Source organism: Hippichthys cyanospilos, chromosome 19 (genome assembly GCF_059441005.1).
Source record: "Hippichthys cyanospilos isolate Australia breed blue-spotted pipefish chromosome 19, RoL_Hcya_1.0, whole genome shotgun sequence".
In the NCBI taxonomy this organism is placed as follows: Eukaryota; Metazoa; Chordata; class Actinopteri; order Syngnathiformes; family Syngnathidae; genus Hippichthys; species Hippichthys cyanospilos.
This window is the reverse complement of record NC_142387.1, coordinates 1,976,334-1,997,735: the sequence shown is the minus strand read 5'-3', so window position 1 is coordinate 1,997,735 and position 21,402 is coordinate 1,976,334. Positions and strand designations below refer to the sequence as shown.

The 21,402-nt window shown below is 40.6% G+C and overlaps 1 protein-coding gene across 2 annotated transcripts in view; it reads right to left on the bottom strand.

The window, feature by feature from the left end:
• ofcc1 (orofacial cleft 1 candidate 1) overlaps positions 1–19,477 on the bottom strand; it is a 106,025-nt gene extending 86,548 nt beyond the window's left edge. The window contains exons 1-6 of one of the 2 annotated variants that reach the window (XM_088441834.1): positions 19,400–19,477; positions 18,703–18,789; positions 16,714–16,923; positions 15,956–16,053; positions 13,165–13,251; positions 846–1,088 (exon numbers count right to left, since the gene is read on the bottom strand). In XM_088441834.1, the coding sequence (XP_088297960.1) occupies positions 846–1,088; positions 13,165–13,251; positions 15,956–16,053; positions 16,714–16,923; positions 18,703–18,789; positions 19,400–19,472 (798 nt within the window). In that variant the 5' untranslated portion in view covers positions 19,473–19,477. The remainder of the gene's footprint in view (positions 1–845; positions 1,089–13,164; positions 13,252–15,955; positions 16,054–16,713; positions 16,924–18,702; positions 18,790–19,399) is intronic. The other variant, XM_088441833.1, reaches the window with a different exon arrangement.
• Positions 19,478–21,402: the final 1,925 nt, after the last annotated feature.

The window sequence follows — 21,402 nt, the reverse complement described above, 5'->3', positions numbered from 1 at the left end:
TTTTTTAAAGCATTTCTACTTCATTTTCATTCCAATAAAACATGACTTCCATTTTTAAATGAATAATAGATATTGGTTTTGATTTACATACGCAGATAAAATGTCATGTTACAAATTTATTCTTTTATTCATGGTAAAATCCCCAAAGAAAAACCTGAAGGCTGCGCCTGGCATATTTTCATATATGCCATCTTTTGCAATGATAGAAATGGTTACGACTGTTCCTTGTTGAGAAAACCGCTCACTGCAAATGATGAAACTGAGAAATGGAACGCTGAGTTTAGATATTGTGCAGCAGAGCTGTGTGGCTAGGCTACATTAGCACAAAAAGGTTGTTTGTTATTGGGAGCGCATCTTCTGATGTTTCCCTGAATTTCCCATCAATGGAATGGGGCATGTTTCCCATGCAGCGTCAGCGTTGCAGAGGCAGCACATGTTTTGTGTTTATTGTGCTTTTTCATCATGCGGACATCTAAGAGACACTTTCAAGGAAGCCTGGGTAAGCATAATGTGAATAAAACCTTCATCGGATGAAACACCCGATTCTGTCTTTCCCTGCTTGTATAAAAACATATTAGTGTCAAAAGCAAAAAAAAAAATAGAGGTAACATGTCACCCTTACATTCCGGAGGATCCCACAGTTCCCATTAAACCATGCAAGACTTATCTGTGAATTGCAACGCTTACTGAAAGCCAAATAGTTATTTTTAACGCATTTACACAATGCTTGGAAAAAAAAGCAGGGTTGTCAGGAGCCATTTATTTTTGTCTAATATTCAGCTGTTTATAATAAATGAATAATGGCAATACTCTATTTTTTGAGTGTTATAATGTTTTGTCCTCACCATAAAGAGATTTTGGTTAATGTGCAGGTCTATGTTGTAGAAGTAGCCTTGGTGGTCAGTTGGGTTACTGGATGCCATCCACTCTTGTTGCCCTTTGTCATTTTTCCAGGCAAGACATGGACCACCAAGATGGCTGTGAAGAGCCACACTGACACTGTACAGGCCCCTGGGAAGCTTGTCTCTGGCAGCCCTCAGACAGCGCAGACACACCTCCACAGGTTGAGGAGTAGGACTTGGGTGCATCTATAACAACATACACAGTTCACAGCTTTATGTTCCATTCAATTCTGGTTGCAAGGAGGGAATGAAAAATCAGTACGAGTGTCAAGCTCAACCATTCACACACACACCTACACACGCGCACACACACAGAAAGTAAGACAGTGGATTTCAATACCCCCTCTGTGGGCCGTCACCTTACCGTGGTGGAGGGCTTTGTGCGCACCAACCACATAGGAGCTAAGTTGTATGGGGCTTCATGCCCTTGGAGGGTTCACCCATGGCAAACAGGTCCTGGTTGAGGGGCCAGACAAAGCACGGACCATCGACCTCTAATCATGTAAAAGATGAATGCATTTGAGTCACCAGGGCCCCCCTTTGAAGCCTGGAGGTGGGGCTTGCTGGTGAGCCCCTGATGGCCGGGCCCGCATCCATGGGGCTCAGCTCAAAGAGGTTAAGTCAGTCCCCCTTCCCATGGGCTCAACACCTGTGGGAGGGGCCATGGGGGTCGCCTGCAGTGCAAGCTGGGCGGCAGCCAAAGGTGGGATTCTTGGCGCTCTGATCCCCAGCTGCAGAAGCTAGCTCTTGGGAGATGAAATGTTGCCTCTCTGGTAGGGAAAGTGAATGAGCTGATTTGCGAGGCTGATAAGTTCTGAATAGATATAGTCAGACTCGCCTCCACACACAGCTTGGGCTCTGGTAACAGTCCTTTTGAGAGGACTGGTGTGGGCATACTTATTGCCCCCCAGCTCAGTGCCTGTACTTTGGGGTTTACACCAGTGGACGAGAGGGTAGCCTCCCTCTGCCTTTGGGTAAGGGGGACAGTCCTGACAGTTGTTTGTGCTTATGCACCTAACAGCAGTTCAGAGTACCCAACCGTTTTGGAGTCCTTGGAGGGTGTGTTGGTGACTCCTCCCTCTGGAGACTCCCTCGTTCTGCTGGGGGACTTCATTGCTCATGTGGGAAATGACAGTGAGACCTGTGGGGTGTGATTGTGAGACCTGGAGGGGTGTGATTGGGAGGAACGGCCTCTCCAATCTGAACCTGAGTGGTGCTTTGTTATTGGACTTCTGTGCGCATCATGGATTGTCAATAACAAACACCATGTTCAAACATAGGGGTGTCCATATGTGCTCTTGGCACCAGGACACCCTAGGCTGCAGTTTGATGATCAACTTTGTTGTCATGTCATTGGATTTACAGCCACATGTTTAGGACACTCATATGAAGAAAGAGGCAGGGCTGTCAACTGATCACCACCTGGTGGTGTGTTGGCTCCAATGGTGGGGGAGAATGCCGGTCAGACTTGGCAGGCCCGAACGTATCTTGAGGGTCTGCCGGGAACATCTGGCAAAGTCGCCTGTTAGAAGCAGTTTCAACTCCCACCTCTGGCAGAATATCTCCCACACCCCAGGGGAGGCAGGGGACATTGAGTCCGAGTGGACCATGTTCCGTGCCTCCATTGTCGAGGCAGCTGATCGGAGTGGTGGCTGTAAGATGGTCAGTGCCTGTCGTGGTGGCAATCCTTGAACCCACTGGTGGACACCAACCAGACATTTTTGGCCTGTGTGACTCCAGAGGCAGCTGACAGGTTACTGAAGCAAAAACTTGAGTGTGGGAGTTTCAGGGTTATCTTTAAAAGTAGACTAAGACAAGCCCTGCTGCAAAACAGCAAAATAGTAACTCAGACCAGCCAAGATTGTCTTTTCTCTGCCTAGGCAAAGGGAAAAGCTTGGGGTACATTCTCATGCGTTGCCAACAGCCTTTCCGTCGCTCAAGCATCCACGCCTGTTTTTTAATTCATTCAGCAAAGCATTGCACATTACAAGACATAACAAAAACAGCCAGCCGGGCACCACCAACAGCTGGGCCAAGGTCCCGGCTCACACTTTCCTGCGTCAACAGCTCTGTCGAAGGACTGGGGCGAGATGAACTCGGACTGCATACATGGATAGCAATGCACACTATTCTAGACAAGAAATAAGCACATAATGACAACAACCTAATATATGATTCCCTTCACAGGGAGGAGTTTGGTGAGGCCATGGAAAACGACTTGCGGATGGCTCTGAGGAAATTCTGGTCCACCATCTGAAGTCTCAGGAGGGGAAAGCAGTGCACCATCAACACTGTGTATAGTAGCTCCGGGGGTGGATGAGATCTGCCAGAAGTTTCTAAGGACTCTGGATGGTAGTCGTGGACAGCACCTCTGCATTGGCAGACTAGGGTGGTGACCGGAGTGTGTGTTCCAATGCAAGGGACGCATTATCACACTCCTCAGCCTCCCCGGTAAAGTCTATTCAGGGGTAGATGGAGAGAATGGTTTGTCTGGAAGTCTGTTTCCAGTGGAGGTTGGACCCCGCCAAGGCTGCCCTTTATCACCAATTCTTTTCATTACCTTTATGGACAGAAATTGTCGGTGCCGCTGAAGCATTGAGGGGCTCTGGTATGGGAGTCTCAGCTTTGCATCTCTGCTACAGTATTTGCGGACAACGTGGTGCTGTTGGCTTCTTCAGACCATGACTTCCGACTCTCACTGGAGCAGTTTGCAGCTGAGTGTGAAGCTTCTGGGATGAAGACCAGCACCTCCAAATCTGAGACCATGGTCCTAAGTCAGAAAACGGTGGAGTGCCCTCTCTGGGTTGAGGATGAGGTACTGCCCCAAGTGGAGGAGTATTTTGGAGTCTTGTTCACGATTGAGGGTAGAATGGAACGTGAGATTGACAGGCGGATCGGTGCAGCGTCTGTGGTAGTGCGGACTCTGTACCGATCTGTCGTGGTGAAGAGAGAGCTGAGTCGAAGGGCAAAGGTCTCTATTTACCGGTCGATCCACGTTCCTGCCCTCACCAATGGTCACAAACTGTGGGTTGTGGCTGAAAGAACGAGATCCTGGGTACAAACGGCCAAAATTAGTTTCCTCCGCAGGGTGTCTGGGATCTTAGAGATAAAGTGAGAATCTCGGTCATCAAGGAGGTACGCTGCTCCCCGCGTTGAGATGAGCCAGTTGAGGTGGTTTGGCCATTTGGTTAGGATGGTTCCATAAATTGAAACCTTGAACAGATAAACACATTTGCTTGCTGGTGGCTAGCCAAAATAAAAAATTTTTAAAAATAATAATAATAAATAAATCAGATATGCCGCACTGGACTGTAAGCTGCAGGGCTCAAATCATGAGGAAAAAGTCGTGCCTTATAGTCCGAAAAATACGGTATGCTTGCTTTGCTGTGCTGACTAACATTGGTGCCATAATAATCAATCATATGTATTTTAAAGTTGTCGCAACTTAAAATAATGTTATAGTACGAGTTTTGTTCTTTTACAGTGTACATTGTACTCCAATTTAAGCATTTCAAACATTGTGCACGGAACAATTACTATGGTACTATTCACCACTGACTAAAATAAATAAATAAATGAATTAAAAAAAAAACTGTATTTGAAAGTAGTCTCTGCATGGTGGAAAAACAACATATTTTGGAACCAATGTTGAATTTATGCAAACTATCATTAAAAAGAATGCTAGGTACAATCCTTAAGAGCCAGAACCATGGGGCCTAGCCAAAAATCACAGCTTTGCTGTGTTATACTGTTTGAAGAACACTGACATGGAATAGGAGCAGTCACACTACAGATGTTCTTCTTTTGGTGGTAATCACTCCTTTCTGCTTATGTAACATTGCATTTACGTACGCCCTGTTTACAAGACCGCAAACTAACCATCAGAAATCTACATGTTTCCAGAAGTTCCCATGCCTCTTCTTACACCACAGATTCAAGTTATTTTTCTTCATTATTTTGTGGTTCTAAGTTATATAGCGTACGCTATCAATATAATGATAAACAATTCTGGTAGAGTGATCGTAAAGAGGTGTGGACTGTGGAGCTACTTTAGACTGGGAAACCCATTTGAAACGACAATACTTACAAAAGTGTTTAAACATATTTGCTAGTATGTTTGAATGTACTGCACTCGTAGGCTGAACGGTTTTTTTTTTCTTCCTGTAATGGCACGGGTGTTGACTTGATTGTTTTTTTCTTTAGCATTTTACAATAATTTTACAAATATGCTCAGATTTTAGAGAAAGTAAACATTATTCATAAGTAGTTGTTATGGTTTCATCATGTCTGCACGGATAACCTGCCATCAAGAGAAAATATGCCTTAATTTTTAACAATGTTTTTATAAGATGTGTGGTAATATTTCCAATTATTTAAGCAGAAAATATCCAGCATTGTGTTCCATGTGTTTTTGACTGTTTTTGATGACTGATGAATTCAAATGTTCACCAAAATCACACATATTTGCCCATACATAAATTATTCCAATGTTCCTCTCCATTTGTATGCATGACATGGGTGATTTGTTTGTTCAAATGGCATTATTATTTCATTTTTGCATTTATTTGCTTAATGTCTCATCCGAAGGAAGTTTAGACTGTCAATTAAAATCCTCAATTTCAATTAATTATAGACAGCTTACTGGGGTTTTAATGAGTTACACTAGTTGTTTTCCATCTTGGTCCTCAAGGGTCAGTGTCTTGTGTTGTGTGTCTCCTTTCTGCAACACACATGATTCAAGTGGCTGGAAAATCAGCAAGGTCTGCCAAAGCTTGATGACAATCTTGATGAATTAAATCACGTGAGTTGCTTTACAACTCAAAAATACACCAATGGCAAGTTACACTCACCATGTGTAAATGGTGGATTGAGCAATGCTTCTCAATCTCCTTTATTGTTTGCACATTGAAACAAACAAATAAATATTGGGCAGAAGTGAAATTATTATACCCTAATTCAAAATATGGGACGCACCTGTGTACAGGGTGCAAACGTATTTTTCGGTTCAGATTCTGGTATTCTATGGTAGCGTGTATGGGACACACCAAGAGTTTAGTGACAATGTCCAAACTAAAGCCACACAGAATAACTCTTATCTTTAAAAATTATTCATATTTTCTTGTGTTCATATCGGTAAGTAATCTATTTGCTGCAGGTTGAGTGTTTAAGATTGAACGCTGCACCAGTGTAATGTTGAATGTGCTCCAAGCAGTAATTTTTCCTTTTCCTTGCGACCCAGCTCAAGTTCATTTTGCCTTAAATACCAGAGGTTGCGCACCATATGTGTTCCACCAAGTTTATGATTGTGTGCAAAATGACCACAATTAATAAACAAACAAAATGGAATACCTTTCTGTGTTCTCTAAGCGGTGCACTCTTGAATGAATCAGCTGCAGAGATCATAATCTTTACATTATCCTCTTCGTTTTAGTAATATACATGTGTGTGAACAAGGATGGACTTGGACAGTGGTTCAGTCTGCTCGCTTCTTTTACTGAAAATAATGCTGTAACAACTTCAGCTAACTTGAGCTGCTGTTAGCTGCAACAGACACCACCTGCTAACATCCTTCTGACGCTCACACCGTTATGGTAAGTGTCGTAAGTTAGAATGCGTATATAAAAATGTGTATCTGTGTGATAAAACTCGGCTTATGTAGCTGAAAGATCAAAAAAAGATGAAAAAAGAATATTGAAGCAAAGAAATGACAGCATAATAGCAGTAAATATAAACAATATAATTCATTTTGAACATTACTGTCTTTTGGAGCTATTGTTATTATCTGGCCAACATGTTTTCACTTCAGACAGACGGCAAGGTGAAGGCAAAAAGTGACGCGGACCAATATCAGATGCGGTTTGTTTACCCTGCGCATGAGTAGTGCCTAAAGTGCCGTAACATTACAGCACTCCTACAGACGAGATCAAAGGCTCCACAGAGGGATCTTCCACGCTTGGGCTGGCAAGCTGCCGCCCTGTCGCCGACATATTTTCTAGAGGCTTTGCACACATTGACTGATCACACAAAATGCACTCTTAATAGAGACAGGAAATGCCACGTACAAAAACTTCCTTTCTTTCGAAGTATAGGCTAATATTCAGAGATTAAGCTTTCTCGTTAATTATTTTCATTTTAATTAGTAAATCTTAATTAACAATGAATATTTACCCTTAAAAAAATTTGGCTTTGGGATGAAGGAGGGGGTGAAGAAAGCAGAGAATAAATATGACAATCTTTTTGGGACCTCCGGGCAGGATTACTGATGCAGGCTGCCATAGTTATTAAACACGTTCTAAATTAAATGCCTCCATGAATTTTGCACAGAAATACATTTTCATAGTTTTGCATGCCAAATGTGGCATTTCATATTTCAGATTCATCTCGCTGCAGTAATTTTAGAGAAATGTCATCCAAACAAAGATTTTGTCATTTACCAAAGGAAATTACTATGCGTAGCAGGTTTGGCCATTGCTTTCTCTCATTCTTTCTCGCTTCCTCTCTCCCTCTTCTGCACCCAATTCTGCCTGTGCTGGTTGTTTCAAGTCAGCAAGCCATAAAAAATCTTTATCTCGGTGAAACACAGCAATTTGGGAGATAATCGAATGGTGACTGGGGGGCAAAAACGCCAGTCTGAGGAATTATACCACAATCTCCCCTGCATTTACAACCTTCCTCAAAGCCAGTTGTCACCCTGGAAGGAAAGCCCCTGACTGACGATTCATTACATCTTTAAGCCAGCATGGTGGCACAGCAGCCTCATCCCTACATGCAACACACCAGCACGCTCCTCCCACAGCTGCTGATGATCCTGCATTCTTCTCTTTCCCCATCTTCTCTCCCACTTTTCCTCCTTTTCATTTCCCAAGAATCGTTGTCCTACTCTGATACCCGAAACCACAAGCAGGAAGCTGCAACAAAGCATAATGCTAGATGGTTGACAGAGAGGAGGTCATTTGCTCAGAGTTCAGTCCTACATTTACCTCCTTGACGGTGAGGGTCATGGTTAGGTTCTATGTTCTATGCCAGCAAGTCGCCAGGGTAAACCAGAAATGACGTCATTGAGTTAACTGGGAGCCTTGCATACTGTACAGTGTGCTGGTGTTTTTGTTTTTTTTCTCTGATTCAATTTACTGTTTGATTCATTTGGACTATATAGTCATATTTTTTCCCCAAACCATCCTAACAGTTAGTTGAAGAGAGGCGACGACACAAATGTAAATGCTTAAACCTTGATGTGCTGCCACAGTGGTCTGACACATATTGGGTAATTCACAGAATATTGTATTTTCTACGTCTTATTCCAGGGCCATTTCATCTCGAGATTTTCATTGGAATTGTATTACTTGTACTTGTAGTCTTTCATTTTAAGAAACCTTTAGGGGTGACTTTATTTTGTGTCCCATACATTGTAAATGTAGTAGAATAATTAACCCATCCATCCATTATACTGTATATATATACAGTGAGCCCTCTTTTACGAATTTTTCGATTTACGAACGTAGACCGCGGCGTTTTCTGTCCCCCTCTTACGCACAAACCTTACGTCTTACGAACAATTCAACATGCCCCAACGTGTCGGTCAAAGTATGCGTTTTAATTTTTTCGCTATGCTGCATCATCAAAATCAACTGTTCACGCATGTCACGCTAATGCTGATATGCTATTGCTCTTACAATGTCATAGTCACTGTCTCAGTCAAAGTGTCATTCACGGAGATGCCGATATGCTATTGGTCGATTAAGGTCACAGTCCCGGTCTCACTCACGAAGATGCGGATATGCTATTGGCCGGCGTCACTACAATCACAGAAATGCCGATATGCTATTGGCCGAACGCCTTCATCTAGTTTGATGGCACAGCTGGTTGGGATGGAAGGAAGGAGAGAAAATGTTGTGAAGACTTTGCAAACTTTATCTGTTAGATATGGCTTCTAAAATTGCTAGTGGCGGTACGGGAGAAGTAAGAGGATGATGACAATAGAAAAGAAGAAGGTTATAATAAAAAAAATACGAAGAAGGCGCACGAATACTTAACCTTGCTCGTGAGTATGGCCGTAACCGCTCGGCAATCTTCTAAGGGCAAGACTTTCCTTGCCAGGGGACGGACCTCGGTCAACAACAAAATGGAGAGGCTTTTTCTATTATGGAATAAAGAGAAGGAAATCGCCGGTGATATGTTCTCTTTTGAGAAAAGTTCCCGTTTAAGAAAATAAATAAATAAATTCTGCGGGTTGGTCTCTGCTCCCTTCTGCCTTCACCCAGCTCAAGTCACGTCGCCCCAAAGGTAAATGTAATTTTTCCTTTGTATATTTGTTATTTAATTTAACTGTACAGTACATTATGTAACTCCATTTTAATATGTGTACAACGTTGTGATGTTTTTACCTAAGGTTTTTGCACACATTGCACACATTCACTAATTAACGTAGGTTTGGATTGACCATCATACGAGCAATTCGAGTTAAGTTCGTAACACGGCGGCCCACTGTATATATATATATATATATATATATATATATATATATATATATATATATATATATATAGAGAGAGAGAGAGAGAGAGAGAGAGGGAGAGAGAGAGGGAGGGAGAGAAAGAGAGAGAGAGATCTTAACACAAACTGAAAGAATCTATCTTTAGCGCTAAAGGATAAGCAAAATCATGACCTTCACACCATAGCAACCAAAAAACAGCCAGAGAGCATATGCTTTCATGTACAAAAATATTGAATTGTGAAGCATTAGGATTTTTGTGTCACTATACTGTGTAGATAGGATGTGACTAAATAAGCCATTGGGGCGGCATGGGTCATTGATAGACTTGAGAGGCTCCAGGCTCGATCCCCCAACAATCGTGAGCATGTTAAAGTTGTCATGTGTGTGTGTTTGCTCTGTGCCTAGGCAGTGTTCAATTGTGCCACGAGGGGGCGGGGTCACCAGCCTTGCGCACCTGTTCCCCATTACCCATCAGGGTCTTTTTAAGGCTGGTCGCTACAGGAGAGTGATGCTGAGTTATTCCTTCGCCATACTCCCTGCGCCCAGTGAACTCCCATGCCTCGCGTCCCTCTCGCTTGTGATCTTTTGGTTGGTACTTTTCTCTAGTTGTATTTTTGCTCGCTTAATGTTTTTTTTGTTGTTACTTTGTTCCTAGTCGTTATCCTGTAGCCTCCGCCCCCTCGTTGCCTTACTCCTCAGTTGGACTGATCCCTCCTAGATGTTCTCGTCTCTCCCTTATTTTGTACTTTGTGACTTTTGTTTGTACTTTCCCGTTCCCTTTTTGGACACACTTATTTTCCACGCCGGACGTGCGCTTTCTGTTGTAATAAACTCTTTGAACCCAACCCCTCGGTTTTCGATCGCATCCTGTTCGGGCTCGGGGTCTCCCATGACAGAAGTGTCCTTGAGCAAGACATTGAATCCCCAGTTGCTCCTGATGCTGCGTCATAAGTAGATAAATGAGTAGTTAGACAAAAGTACTTTGAGTACCAAAAGTAGCTAGTGTCTCTGAGACACAAAAGGAAAGCAGCAACAAAAACAGTTGGAAATTAAGCTCAGCAAAAGTTACTTTTTTACATATATTTGCTCCTGCTGAAGTTTGAATTTTACTTCCTTTAACCCTGAATGTGGATGGTATAATAAAGAATGTCTCAGGCCTAGATGTACAGCAACCACTGGCCGCCACTCAATGAGGTATTGTCACTTTGAAGAAACAAAAAACACGCTTCCACATTCATGTGGAAATAAACCTTACCTGACATTCGAACACTGAAGAAGAAAATTCTGGAAGTTCAGTCATTTGCCCATATTTAGACATCACTTTTTGGCCTTCTGCCACCTCTTGCTGTGACACATTTTCAAGGCTATTGCTGCTGCTCCATGCACACCACAAGGACAAGAACAACAAGCTAACATTGTTAGAAACCTGCCTTTTGGATGCTGTTGTTTGACTCTGTAGCCAACAGCCAGACAATCTAATAAGAACACAACAAAACACTTCTTCTTTCCTCCACTTGCTCCCTTTTTGAGCCGTTCAATCTTATCAGAGGTAATGTAATAAGCGGTTGCTTCGCTCTGTCTCCTCGCTACGTCTCTTAATTCCTCAAAATAAAGCAATATCACAAGGGCCCTAGCCTGCCTGTGACTGGGGATAAGATGTGAGTTAAAAGAAGGATAATTTGGCAAATACATTCTCAGCATCAAAGGCTGGCACTCGCTTTCTTTTCCGTCCTTCCCCGCCGCCTCTGTTTGCCTATCAAAAGTATTACATGTGCTTTCGTCAGTTCACAACAAGGCACCTAATGCAATTATTCAACCTCCATTAAATCAGAAACAGTGGAGACAAATGAATTACACATTCGTCACAAAAAAACACTAGTCAGCTCCATGTCTCCCCTCTTTTTTTTTTCCTTTCATGGGCATGGCGGGAGAAATAGTGAAATAATTTCTCATTCAATTCCAGGCAGATGTAGCCCTAGGTGATGCGTAGAAAGTCTCCCGTGTCTAATAGCCACCCACCATTGATATCGGAAGGAATTTACAAGGTTCAAAGCTGTCGAGAGGAGGTCACCGCGCTAAACTCCGAACTACATTCATCTGACAGGGCTGGTGTCCAACTACCACCCACCCATAAAACAGCTAAACACAAGAGAAGATCCTGATGTGCACAATAGTTTCTTGATTCTATTATGTCAGCCGCTTTGCTAGTCCATAATTAGTTAAAAAACAAAAACATGCTAAGCTGACTGCCTGCGAGGCGCTCACTACGAGATGTGACGTGTGATCTCTGACTTCAAGTGGACACACTAAGAATTGATGCACTGCGAGCTCAACGACATGGACACAATTCTGTGGCCCGAAGCTATCTTATACCCACAATGCAATGCACATGCAAGACTTATAAGATTACAAGCTTTCTCAAATGTCAGTGAGAATACAAATGCTTTTCACACAAGTAATGATGATGTGACATCAGATGTACAAATGAAGGGAAATATTAAAATCAGGCGGACTCACCAGTGGGCGAGTGTGTTTAATCTGGATGATGCGTGAACAGTCTCCTTGCAGTGGCTTTTTGGATAAGGGTCCTTTTAAAATATTAAGGCATCTATATTAACTCTGAACCAAATTGAATTTATCAACCGATAGACTTGTCTTGTAAATGGGTGAGACTTTTTCCCCCCAATCTAGAGCTTCTAGTAACACAACAAACAGAACATTGACAATTTATGTTGGACAATAAGGAAGCGCAAAATTCAACAGTGCTGAAAAAAAAAATGCAATATAATTCCCAAAGTAAATATGTATATTTATACATTTGTAGTTCACAAATCCACAAAAAGCGCAGTTTAGCTGCTACTGCTCCTAATCATTTTGTGCAACTGCTACTGCTGTTTAGTATAGATGAGTGTAACCCTAGTAAATTAAAAAGAATATAACTAATATAATGCTTACTACTTAAGCAAATCTCAACTACACCAAATGTACGCACGCACACCCCCCCTACACACACACGTACACACAGTATAAGCGTATATTTTGTACATATTTAAATAATATAAATATATTAATTAGAAAACGGTTTTAGTTAAAACTGCGCGATATCTATGTTCATGCCAATAAAGTTTTCAAGTGCCCCTCCCCCACAGAGGTGTGGCTACGTAGTGTAGCTGATTGAATCAGTGGGACACAAGCCCATTGATTGCTGTTAGCAGTGTGATGATAGGGCCTAACAGCTTTAACTTCCAAACACTCCATTCACTCTGCTTTGGATCTCCACTTCAAAAAGGTGTTACAGCGGAAAATGTGTAATTTTAACCAGATGAGTTTTGGTAAATTGCTTTTATTAGAATGAGTTTGATTGTTTGCTACAGCGCACCAAGCCTTATTGTGCTTTTTTTTTTTTCGCCTGATTACAATTGTTTTCAAAATGTACTAAATATTACTTTCTTCGTGGCCTGACCTATAGGCCAGGCTTGTTTCTCCCTGGAAAGAATTTATGGATGAAAGTATGAGACTCAGTGCAACCGAGTGGCGAGCTATCCACAATCCTAGGACTAGCCCAGTAGTATGATTGTTTCTACCAGCAGAGGCACTGTTAGGCATAGTGTTATATCAGAGGCGCTACATGAATTTCCAAAATTATTTTCTTAACTGAAGGAGAGACTGTTTTCAAAAGCATCTCAAATGCGTTGGGCTCATTAAGTTGTCAAACAGAAAACACAAACTAAAAATTATCAGTACAGTAAGATGTTAGATCAACCTTACTTTTCCACTCCCACTGAAGACATCCATCAGCCTTCTCTTCATCTTTGCCCACTCGCTCATCTTCATTGGCGCTTTCGGAGCTGTGTGCTGTAAATTCACATGCACACAGTGGAAGAGTTCAGCAAAAGAAATGAACTCTCCTCCAATCTGCAGTGAATCAATATGAGGCTAGACCCTGAAGACATGTTGCGTTTCATGAGTGAGTATACATCCAGTCAGCACATTCAGGCAGGCCATAGACACGCTTATGCTGTTAAGTGACGGCATCGTTCTGCTTTTACAGCCTTTCAATGGAAGGAATGGAATCAAGGAATAAAACCACAATTATATTTCTTTTGAAGAGATGTAAAATCTCTCGCAGATAATGCAGTTTGAATGAAGAAGTGGGTGTGGAAACAGTTGTGCATCATGGGAGAATAAAGACAACACTGATCTCAAACACTGATAAAACAAACTGCTTATCCAGGAAGGGAGGATGAGTCAATCTTTTCTTTGACTTTTAAGTGACAGCAAGGCATTGTTAGACCCATTTTTTCTCTCTTTCTTTTTTACCAATTATACTCACTTTACATTTCTTTTATGACAATACTCCTACTCATCTTTCAAATGAGATTATGTCTAAATATAAATATAAAAGTTTTGCAATCTGTTTATGTAAGCATGTAAATGTGGGATGTCTTTGCAATCTACTTTTCCAAGCACAATACAAACAATGTTCTGGTATACACCCTGTTCATTCTTGCGCAGAACTGCACATAGGGAAAAAAATGTCAACAGAATCATCTCATATTTTATTATTATATATCATTTACAGCAGTTATAATGTAAGGCTATGTATAGAATGTTAAGTTGAGTTTTGACTTAATAATTTGATGACATTCGAATTAAGAAAGGATTTATAGTTTTTTTAAGTCAAATGTAAACAAATCCAGCAGAGACTACAATGTGCACCAGAAAAATCATCATCCTGTAGTGATAAGGCCACAGGAAGTTAACACTTTGCTGCAATCACAATACACAATACCCAAACGATGACTCTCCAGCAAGCAAGAAATGGCTAATATTTGATTTCCACTTTATTCATTTGGTTTTTGTGGCTTTTCAAGATGATTCAGCTCATCTTGGAGTATTTTTTTATTCCCTGTGCTATGTAAATTGTAAACGTTCTTTTTTTTGTATAATTTGATCTTTGTGTCCCGTCTAGACTCTGCTCAGCTTGGAGGTTGTTACTCCTGCTCGATGTACAGTATATTATCACAGTATATTACGTCAATGGATAATATGTGTATTTGAACCATGTACAGTGAATCCCCGGTTTACGACGTCCCTGGCTAGCGTTTTTTTTTCACATCACGATGTCAACCGCGGCACTTTTTTGTCCACTTTTTACACCATTTTTTTCACAACATGGCCTTAAACATGGCGGTCAGTGTGCGTGTGTGACTTTGCGAGTCGCTCCGGGCTCATACCTCTATACACACGTCACTGCTTATGTCACTAGATTGCTGGTCTGCTATTGGTCAGCGTCAACACTCCCTAAAATACTGGTCTGCTATTGGTTAGCATCACAGAACCACTAAGATGCTGGTCTGCTATTTGTCTGCGTCACGGTTTCCAAAATGGCGAAATGTTAAAGCTTGCGTTCGCCTGTGAGTGCTTACAAAAACATATTTATAGTGCATTTTAGTGCTGAAATCAAATTTAAATTGGGCAGCCATGGGTCCCAAGATTGCTAGTGAGGTTAAAGAGGGAAGTAAGAAGATGATTTATATAGAAATTAAGTTAAAGATAATCAAGAAATACGAGCTCTCACGGCACTCGAAGGTAAATAAATCCTTTATAAACTTTTTTTATTCATGATGTTATTTAATTGTATGCAAATATATATAAGTAGCACTCACTATACTATTTTGATACCCATTATTAATATGTATATACATTTTTTATGTTTTTACCTGGGGGTTTACATGCATTTGCTATTTAACACATGTATGGATTGCCCGCCAAATGGCAAATTCCCATTACGATCCCAACCACGGAATGGATTAGTCTCGTAAACTGGGGGCCCACTGTATTTTGGTTCTACAACTAATATTATGCACTATACTTATCCTGGGACTGTCAATGCATATATTCAAATGTATTTTCAAGTAAATTACACAACTTTTTTCAATAATCTGTTTTTCTCTCAGTCCCCAAACAGGCATATTACATTAATTAAAGACACATTGTTGTTCAATTGTACCCCTGCATTTGACTGATGACCAGCCCTGGGTATAAGACCTAACTTAGATGCGACTAGAGGAGGAGCAAGTTCTATAGAATATGGATGAATGTTTGTGTTTCGTTTATCTTTTTGATTATGGCCTCAATTGAAATACCCACAGAATCATTGTGGCCCTGCTGTAATCCTCGATGAACCAAGAATGAAAAGACAAAAAGACAAATTTGCTCACAGAAGTTCTTGCACAGTATATTTTGGAGTTATTCAACGTACTTCGCTACTTTGCATGCCATTTCTTTTGAGTGCATTTAAGTGCAGTTCAGAACACTGTTAGGAATGAGATAGAGCTAATTCGAAATAGTTGTGTGAAAAAAGTGGGACAAAGAAGGAAGTGGGCAAAAAAAAAAAAAAAAAAAGAGTTTTACGCACACTCTACAGCAACAGAAAAATGTACATGCACATGTTCTTTGTCCATTAGCTAAAACCAGTCATATGCAACTTAATGGATGTGGATGATGCGCTGGTGAATATGGGATGATGACACAGATATTCCTCTTTGTAGCTGACCTGCTGCAGTGAAAGGCTGCCAAGCGTAATCATGTCAGGTTGTGCGCACTCCCTCCGCAGCCGAGCGTGGCAGGAGACCGCCTCCTCAAACGTCTTTACTGCAAAAGAGCCTTTAATGACCTTTAATAAATAAATAAATAAATAAATAAATATATATATATATATATATATATATATATATATATATATATATATATATATATATATATATATATATATATATATACAATATTCTAATATGCTAATATTCTGCACTATACTATATTTCATATCCATTTTCTTTCATTTCTATTGCCGCTAATCCTCACTAGGGTCACTGGGCTGCTGGTGACTATCCAGGGAGACACCCTGAACTGGTTGCCAGTTGCAGGATACTGTACTATACTATACTATACTATACTATACTATACTATACTATACTATACTATACTATACTATACTTATTCCGAATGTCAATGTGAAGTAAAGATTTCTTACTCACAAACTTGTTCGAATGTACGTACCTGCAAGTACTTATTTGGAAGTGCACTGAAGTATATTTGAAAGTATGTTTGAGCATACTTGTAAATACATTCAAAAGAATTTGCAAAAATAAGTTATTCAACACACAAATCCAAACATTTTAACGATTCTCTATATTGAAAATAAAGTACATTTTGCTTGTGATCTTAACAATATATCTTGAACAATATATCCAATATTGTTACATTTGTAAAAGAGTAGCACAAATTGAAATAAAATTGTTTTCCTTGCATTACTTTCTTTAGTGCTTTCTCCGCCCATTACGGTCCTTGCTAGTTGCACTCCATCCTGTCCGGAATGCGCAGCGCTGTGCCTGGCTTTGGTCTTGGTATGTGCCCAAGAGGGCTCAGAGCCTGAGGCAGCACCATCACAACCACCATGGAGTGCCACTGGATTACCCGCCTTCACCTCTAACACCTCCTCATCCCTGGAGGCTACCACTGTACCTGGAGAGATACGCATCAGTGGGCATGCAAACACCCTTGCACACAGATGAATCAGCACGAATAAACATTGTCGCATGCACACATTTGCAAATGGATTTGCATCTTGACACAAATACAAAGTAATAGGATGAACATTGTCAACTGTTAGAGAATCATAGTGTATAAATATTTTCCAAAATATCTGATAATGATGTCTGAAGTTTTCATTTAGCAAACAGGGAAATTTTGGGGGGGCCCTTGTGTGTTTTTAAAGATTATTAATTAATGCCGCCAGAAGATAGTGTTTGCGAACTGTGTTTATGTCCAAGATGTGTCCCTTATATCAATGCATAACGCCTTCCAGATCAATGAAATACACGGTTTACGGTAGAATGCTACTTCTGAGGGCTTATATTTCCAAGATAGTCACAATATTAGAATTAGTCTTGCTAGAAAATTTGGGAAAGAAGGCTTGGTCCTGTGTTTTTCCAGGAAACTGCGTACAACCAAGTCAACTAGCGTTTGAGTAATACTTATTATTGCTTGTTCTTTAAGGCACTGTAGCAGGCCACAAAAGCTGAGACAAAAGCAAAAGAGAGAGTATGAGAAAATATGGGGATCAACGCTGACACATGCTGATCCACGTGTGCAACTGTGTTGAAGGCGTGCGGCCTAGACTGGTGGGAGGCATCCATACAACAGGATAAGGTGATTGTCTGGAAGTCCAGCAAAGGAAGCTCTCTTTGCCTGCTTTTCTGCCTATATCGCATGCAGTAACTGGTAATCCAAGATCCCTTTTCCTTTTTTCCAGTGGGATTTCATGAACATTTCAAAACAATAGGAATGGGGCTGCTAATCTCTGTGCTACAGCTAAATCCCAGACAAAGGCAAATAATAAGAGCCGACTAAATTCTACCGTGTTGAAGCAGTCTTAAACCTATCACTTGTGCACGGGAATTACAAGGAAAGACACGCAGCATGTCAACAATAACTGGTGCGAGTGTCTTCAGCCAAAACAATGTCAAGCTTAAACCTTCTCAACCTGGCCCCCATTTAAAAGAGTGTGTGCTAATGAGCGTGAGCATGCCTGCCTTCAAACAAAAGCTGTGCTTGGAAAGCAACCATTACCAAGCTCTGGTCATGGTCTTTTTTGTGTGCACTTGTACCCACACCCACAACAGGGGCATTTTTACATTCATTTCAGGGGTCATTCATATAGTTTGGCAATAGATAGGGCTCTATATTAGTGACTAGTATAAATCTTGCATAGTGTGTGGCAGTTTAGACGTGATGTAGGCAATTTTGGAGGGGATTACTGTCTGCTAGATCTGCCTGAGGGTAGGCTGGGCCACTGTGGGAGTGGTCACAGTCGGACTTCAATAAATAGTCTTACGTTTGTTTTAAATGCTTCATACTAAATAAGTATAAATAGAAAATTAGAAAAGAAAGACAGCACATTGAATCACCACACAACGAAGTGGTTTCTATTACTCTAAAATTAATTGTAATGTATGTACTGTGTTCTCACTAGTAAGATCTTACTTTTTTATTCTCTACTTTGGCTGCCAGTGACAGGTAAATGAAACAACTATTGTTCAATTAGTTCATACTTAAAAGTTGAATAAAATAGTTTTGTGTGATGCATTTAAGTGGATGATGGATATCCTTTTTTTCTGAATTTCAAGTCAATTCTAAATCTATATAAAAGTATCATATTTTAGATACTTTTTGATATGGCACATCCTGATGTTAAAGCTATTCAAGAGTCATTAGCAGTCCGATGTTTTAAGAGCATCATACCGGGTAAGTCAATAAAGCTGTCATCTTCATCCAAAAATGCAGCCATTTTTTGTCCATGCAGCCCATTTCCTGCTGCTTTTATTGTTGCTGCAAACACATAACAATTTTATTGAAACAAAAATGAGACAATCTTCAAAAGTATGCTTCAAAATGCCTTCTAACTTATAAGGCACATCAATCTAAACCTTATATTAACATGCAAACTATTGACATTAGCCAGGACGAGGATGGGTGAAAATGAAGCGCACGCAGTTAGGTAATGAAGTGAGAGCATTACCATGCCTGTTAGCTGGCCTGTCATCATGTGATGAGATTTGCTTTAGTGAATCCTTTGATATTACACGGCAGTGATATCCAAAAGATACAGGTGAAATGGCTTCTCCATTAATAGCCATGTTTCATTATAACATGCATATTACTTGGCTCCCAGGAGCTTGCTTTTAATAGGCCTTCTTTGGAAGGGGGATGCAAACGATTGAGTTGCATTTGACATTACATGCAGGGGGAATAGAAGTGAAAAGTGGAAAACTGACCAATGATACATGACCTTCATCAATGACAGTGAAGTCGGGGATCCAATCCTGTGACACCATCATTTGGTGTATTTACATAGATCGGGCCTGTCGTCACCAAAGGTGATCTCTCTCACCTTACTTTAATGAACCAAGGAGAACTATTATGACAAAAAATGGCGTACTTAATTCAAACTCATCTTTGCTGCAGACCCCAGTCGCGCTGCTACACCTTGGGTCTGTCTGCTCTGCTGACATCGGGTCAAAGTAATTTTGGGGATATTCATTTCCTGTGAAAAGTGCAAGAGGCAAGAGAATGAAAGGTTTGCTGATGGTGAGGTTGTCCAGGTTCAGGTTAGTAGTTATTAGAAGCACGTGAAGCGAAATGTTAAGTTTGAAGCGTACACTGTAACTGGGCGAGGCTAACGGCTGCTTGCAGATAAGGCAAAGCCAGAAGAAGACACGAGTCGGGAAGCAGAACGGAGAAAAAGAGAGTGCCGGTTTTCTGTGCGCGCCCTTGCATGGCCTGCAGTGCTCTGGGGCCTAATTAGCATGCTGCAAAAGGTCACGACAGGCAATCTCTTAAATACGACTGCCATATGTTTGCCGTGTTCAAAAAGGACTAATGAGAAAGTCGACAAGCTCTAAAGCACCTGGAATTTCAAAGACAATACCGTTCTAATATTTGAGGGGTCAGCGGCCTCAAGGATTGGGCAAGTGTGGAAAAGTAGATCTGAAAGGAAAATAACCTAGGACCATGTCTCATTGACTTCTTATTAGCAATCACTGACCTATCAAGTCTGGTGCTCAAAGTTTATGGGAATCTGAGTGCTTGGGGCACTTTCTATTAAAGGTGTACCCCACCAAGCAGCTTTCTTAACACCAAATCATTCTCATTACAGTCTTTTCATATTTCAACCCAATCTAAATAGTTTTTGCATGCGTTTCACAGGTTTGCAGGGCTACAAAATGTTATAAGTATCACCTTTTAGAGGTGGGGCACTGTCACATAAAATAAATGGAGAAGCAGGATGAGGTTTGAAACGGCAGTTAAACAAAGAACATTAAGAGAGTTAAATGCACAGAAAAAGTAAGGGTTGTTTAAGATCACCCCTGATGAAAATTCATAAATCTCACAGGATTGTTGTAATTATGTAAATGTGTGTGTAAATGGGACAAATAAAACTACATGGCCCATTGAATTATATGCAATTACTGGTAAAATATGTATTTTTAGTCCTTCACATTAATACTTTACATTACCTCTTGGCATCTTCATTTCTTTCTACCTAAGATGACGCTGCATTGGATTTCAGTCACAGGCCACAATATTAAGTCAAAATGTATGAGCAGCCCCATCAAAATACCTGCTTTTACTATGATGTGAACATAATTATATGAGGGTCACTTATTTGACAGAGGTTTGGAGTGGTTTTATAGTGCAATACATGATACATCGATATGTTTCAAATAATGAATTTATAATATTGTTAAATTGACAACACAAAGACGGTGTTAGTATTTCACCTTTTGATACAGCTTATTTCAGATATTTTCTGATAGATGAGTGTGTTGTATGTTAAAACCACCAATACCATTTTTTCACCACATTATTTCTTACTTATTTATCAAAATGCGATTACTACAAGTTAAATAGCGTGGCATGCTGCAAAACGTTTAAGTCATCCAACAAAATTATGATTTTTTTCATCATTTATGCAGTGCTCTTGTTTACCTGTGTCCTTTTGTCCCAGACACATAATTGTTGCCATATTTTATATCTATAATGATTTATATTTATATTTTATGATTTAAATCGATTTAAAACACCAGTCAATTGATTTTGAAGTAATGCTTAATGTCCACTTCTGTGATTTCCTTTTTTTTTTTTTTTTTTGTTTTTTTTTGCTGTCTGCTTCTGTGCTATGTCGGAGGTGTGCTTGTGCGCTGACGTCACCAAGCAGCCCATTCGGGAAACTCATTCATGGCGGCGGCACGACGCACAAAAACAAACAATGAAGTAAATTCAACCGCCCCGTCTTAGCTCAAAGCAGTCTCATTGCATTCTGTAAACTTCTGTGATGCACGAATGTGAGTGCAATGTTTCATACTAACATTGCTCCCGCCCTCATACTAGTAAATCAATGACAGGAATCAATAATCAGTCCCCTCCAGTCTCATTCTACTG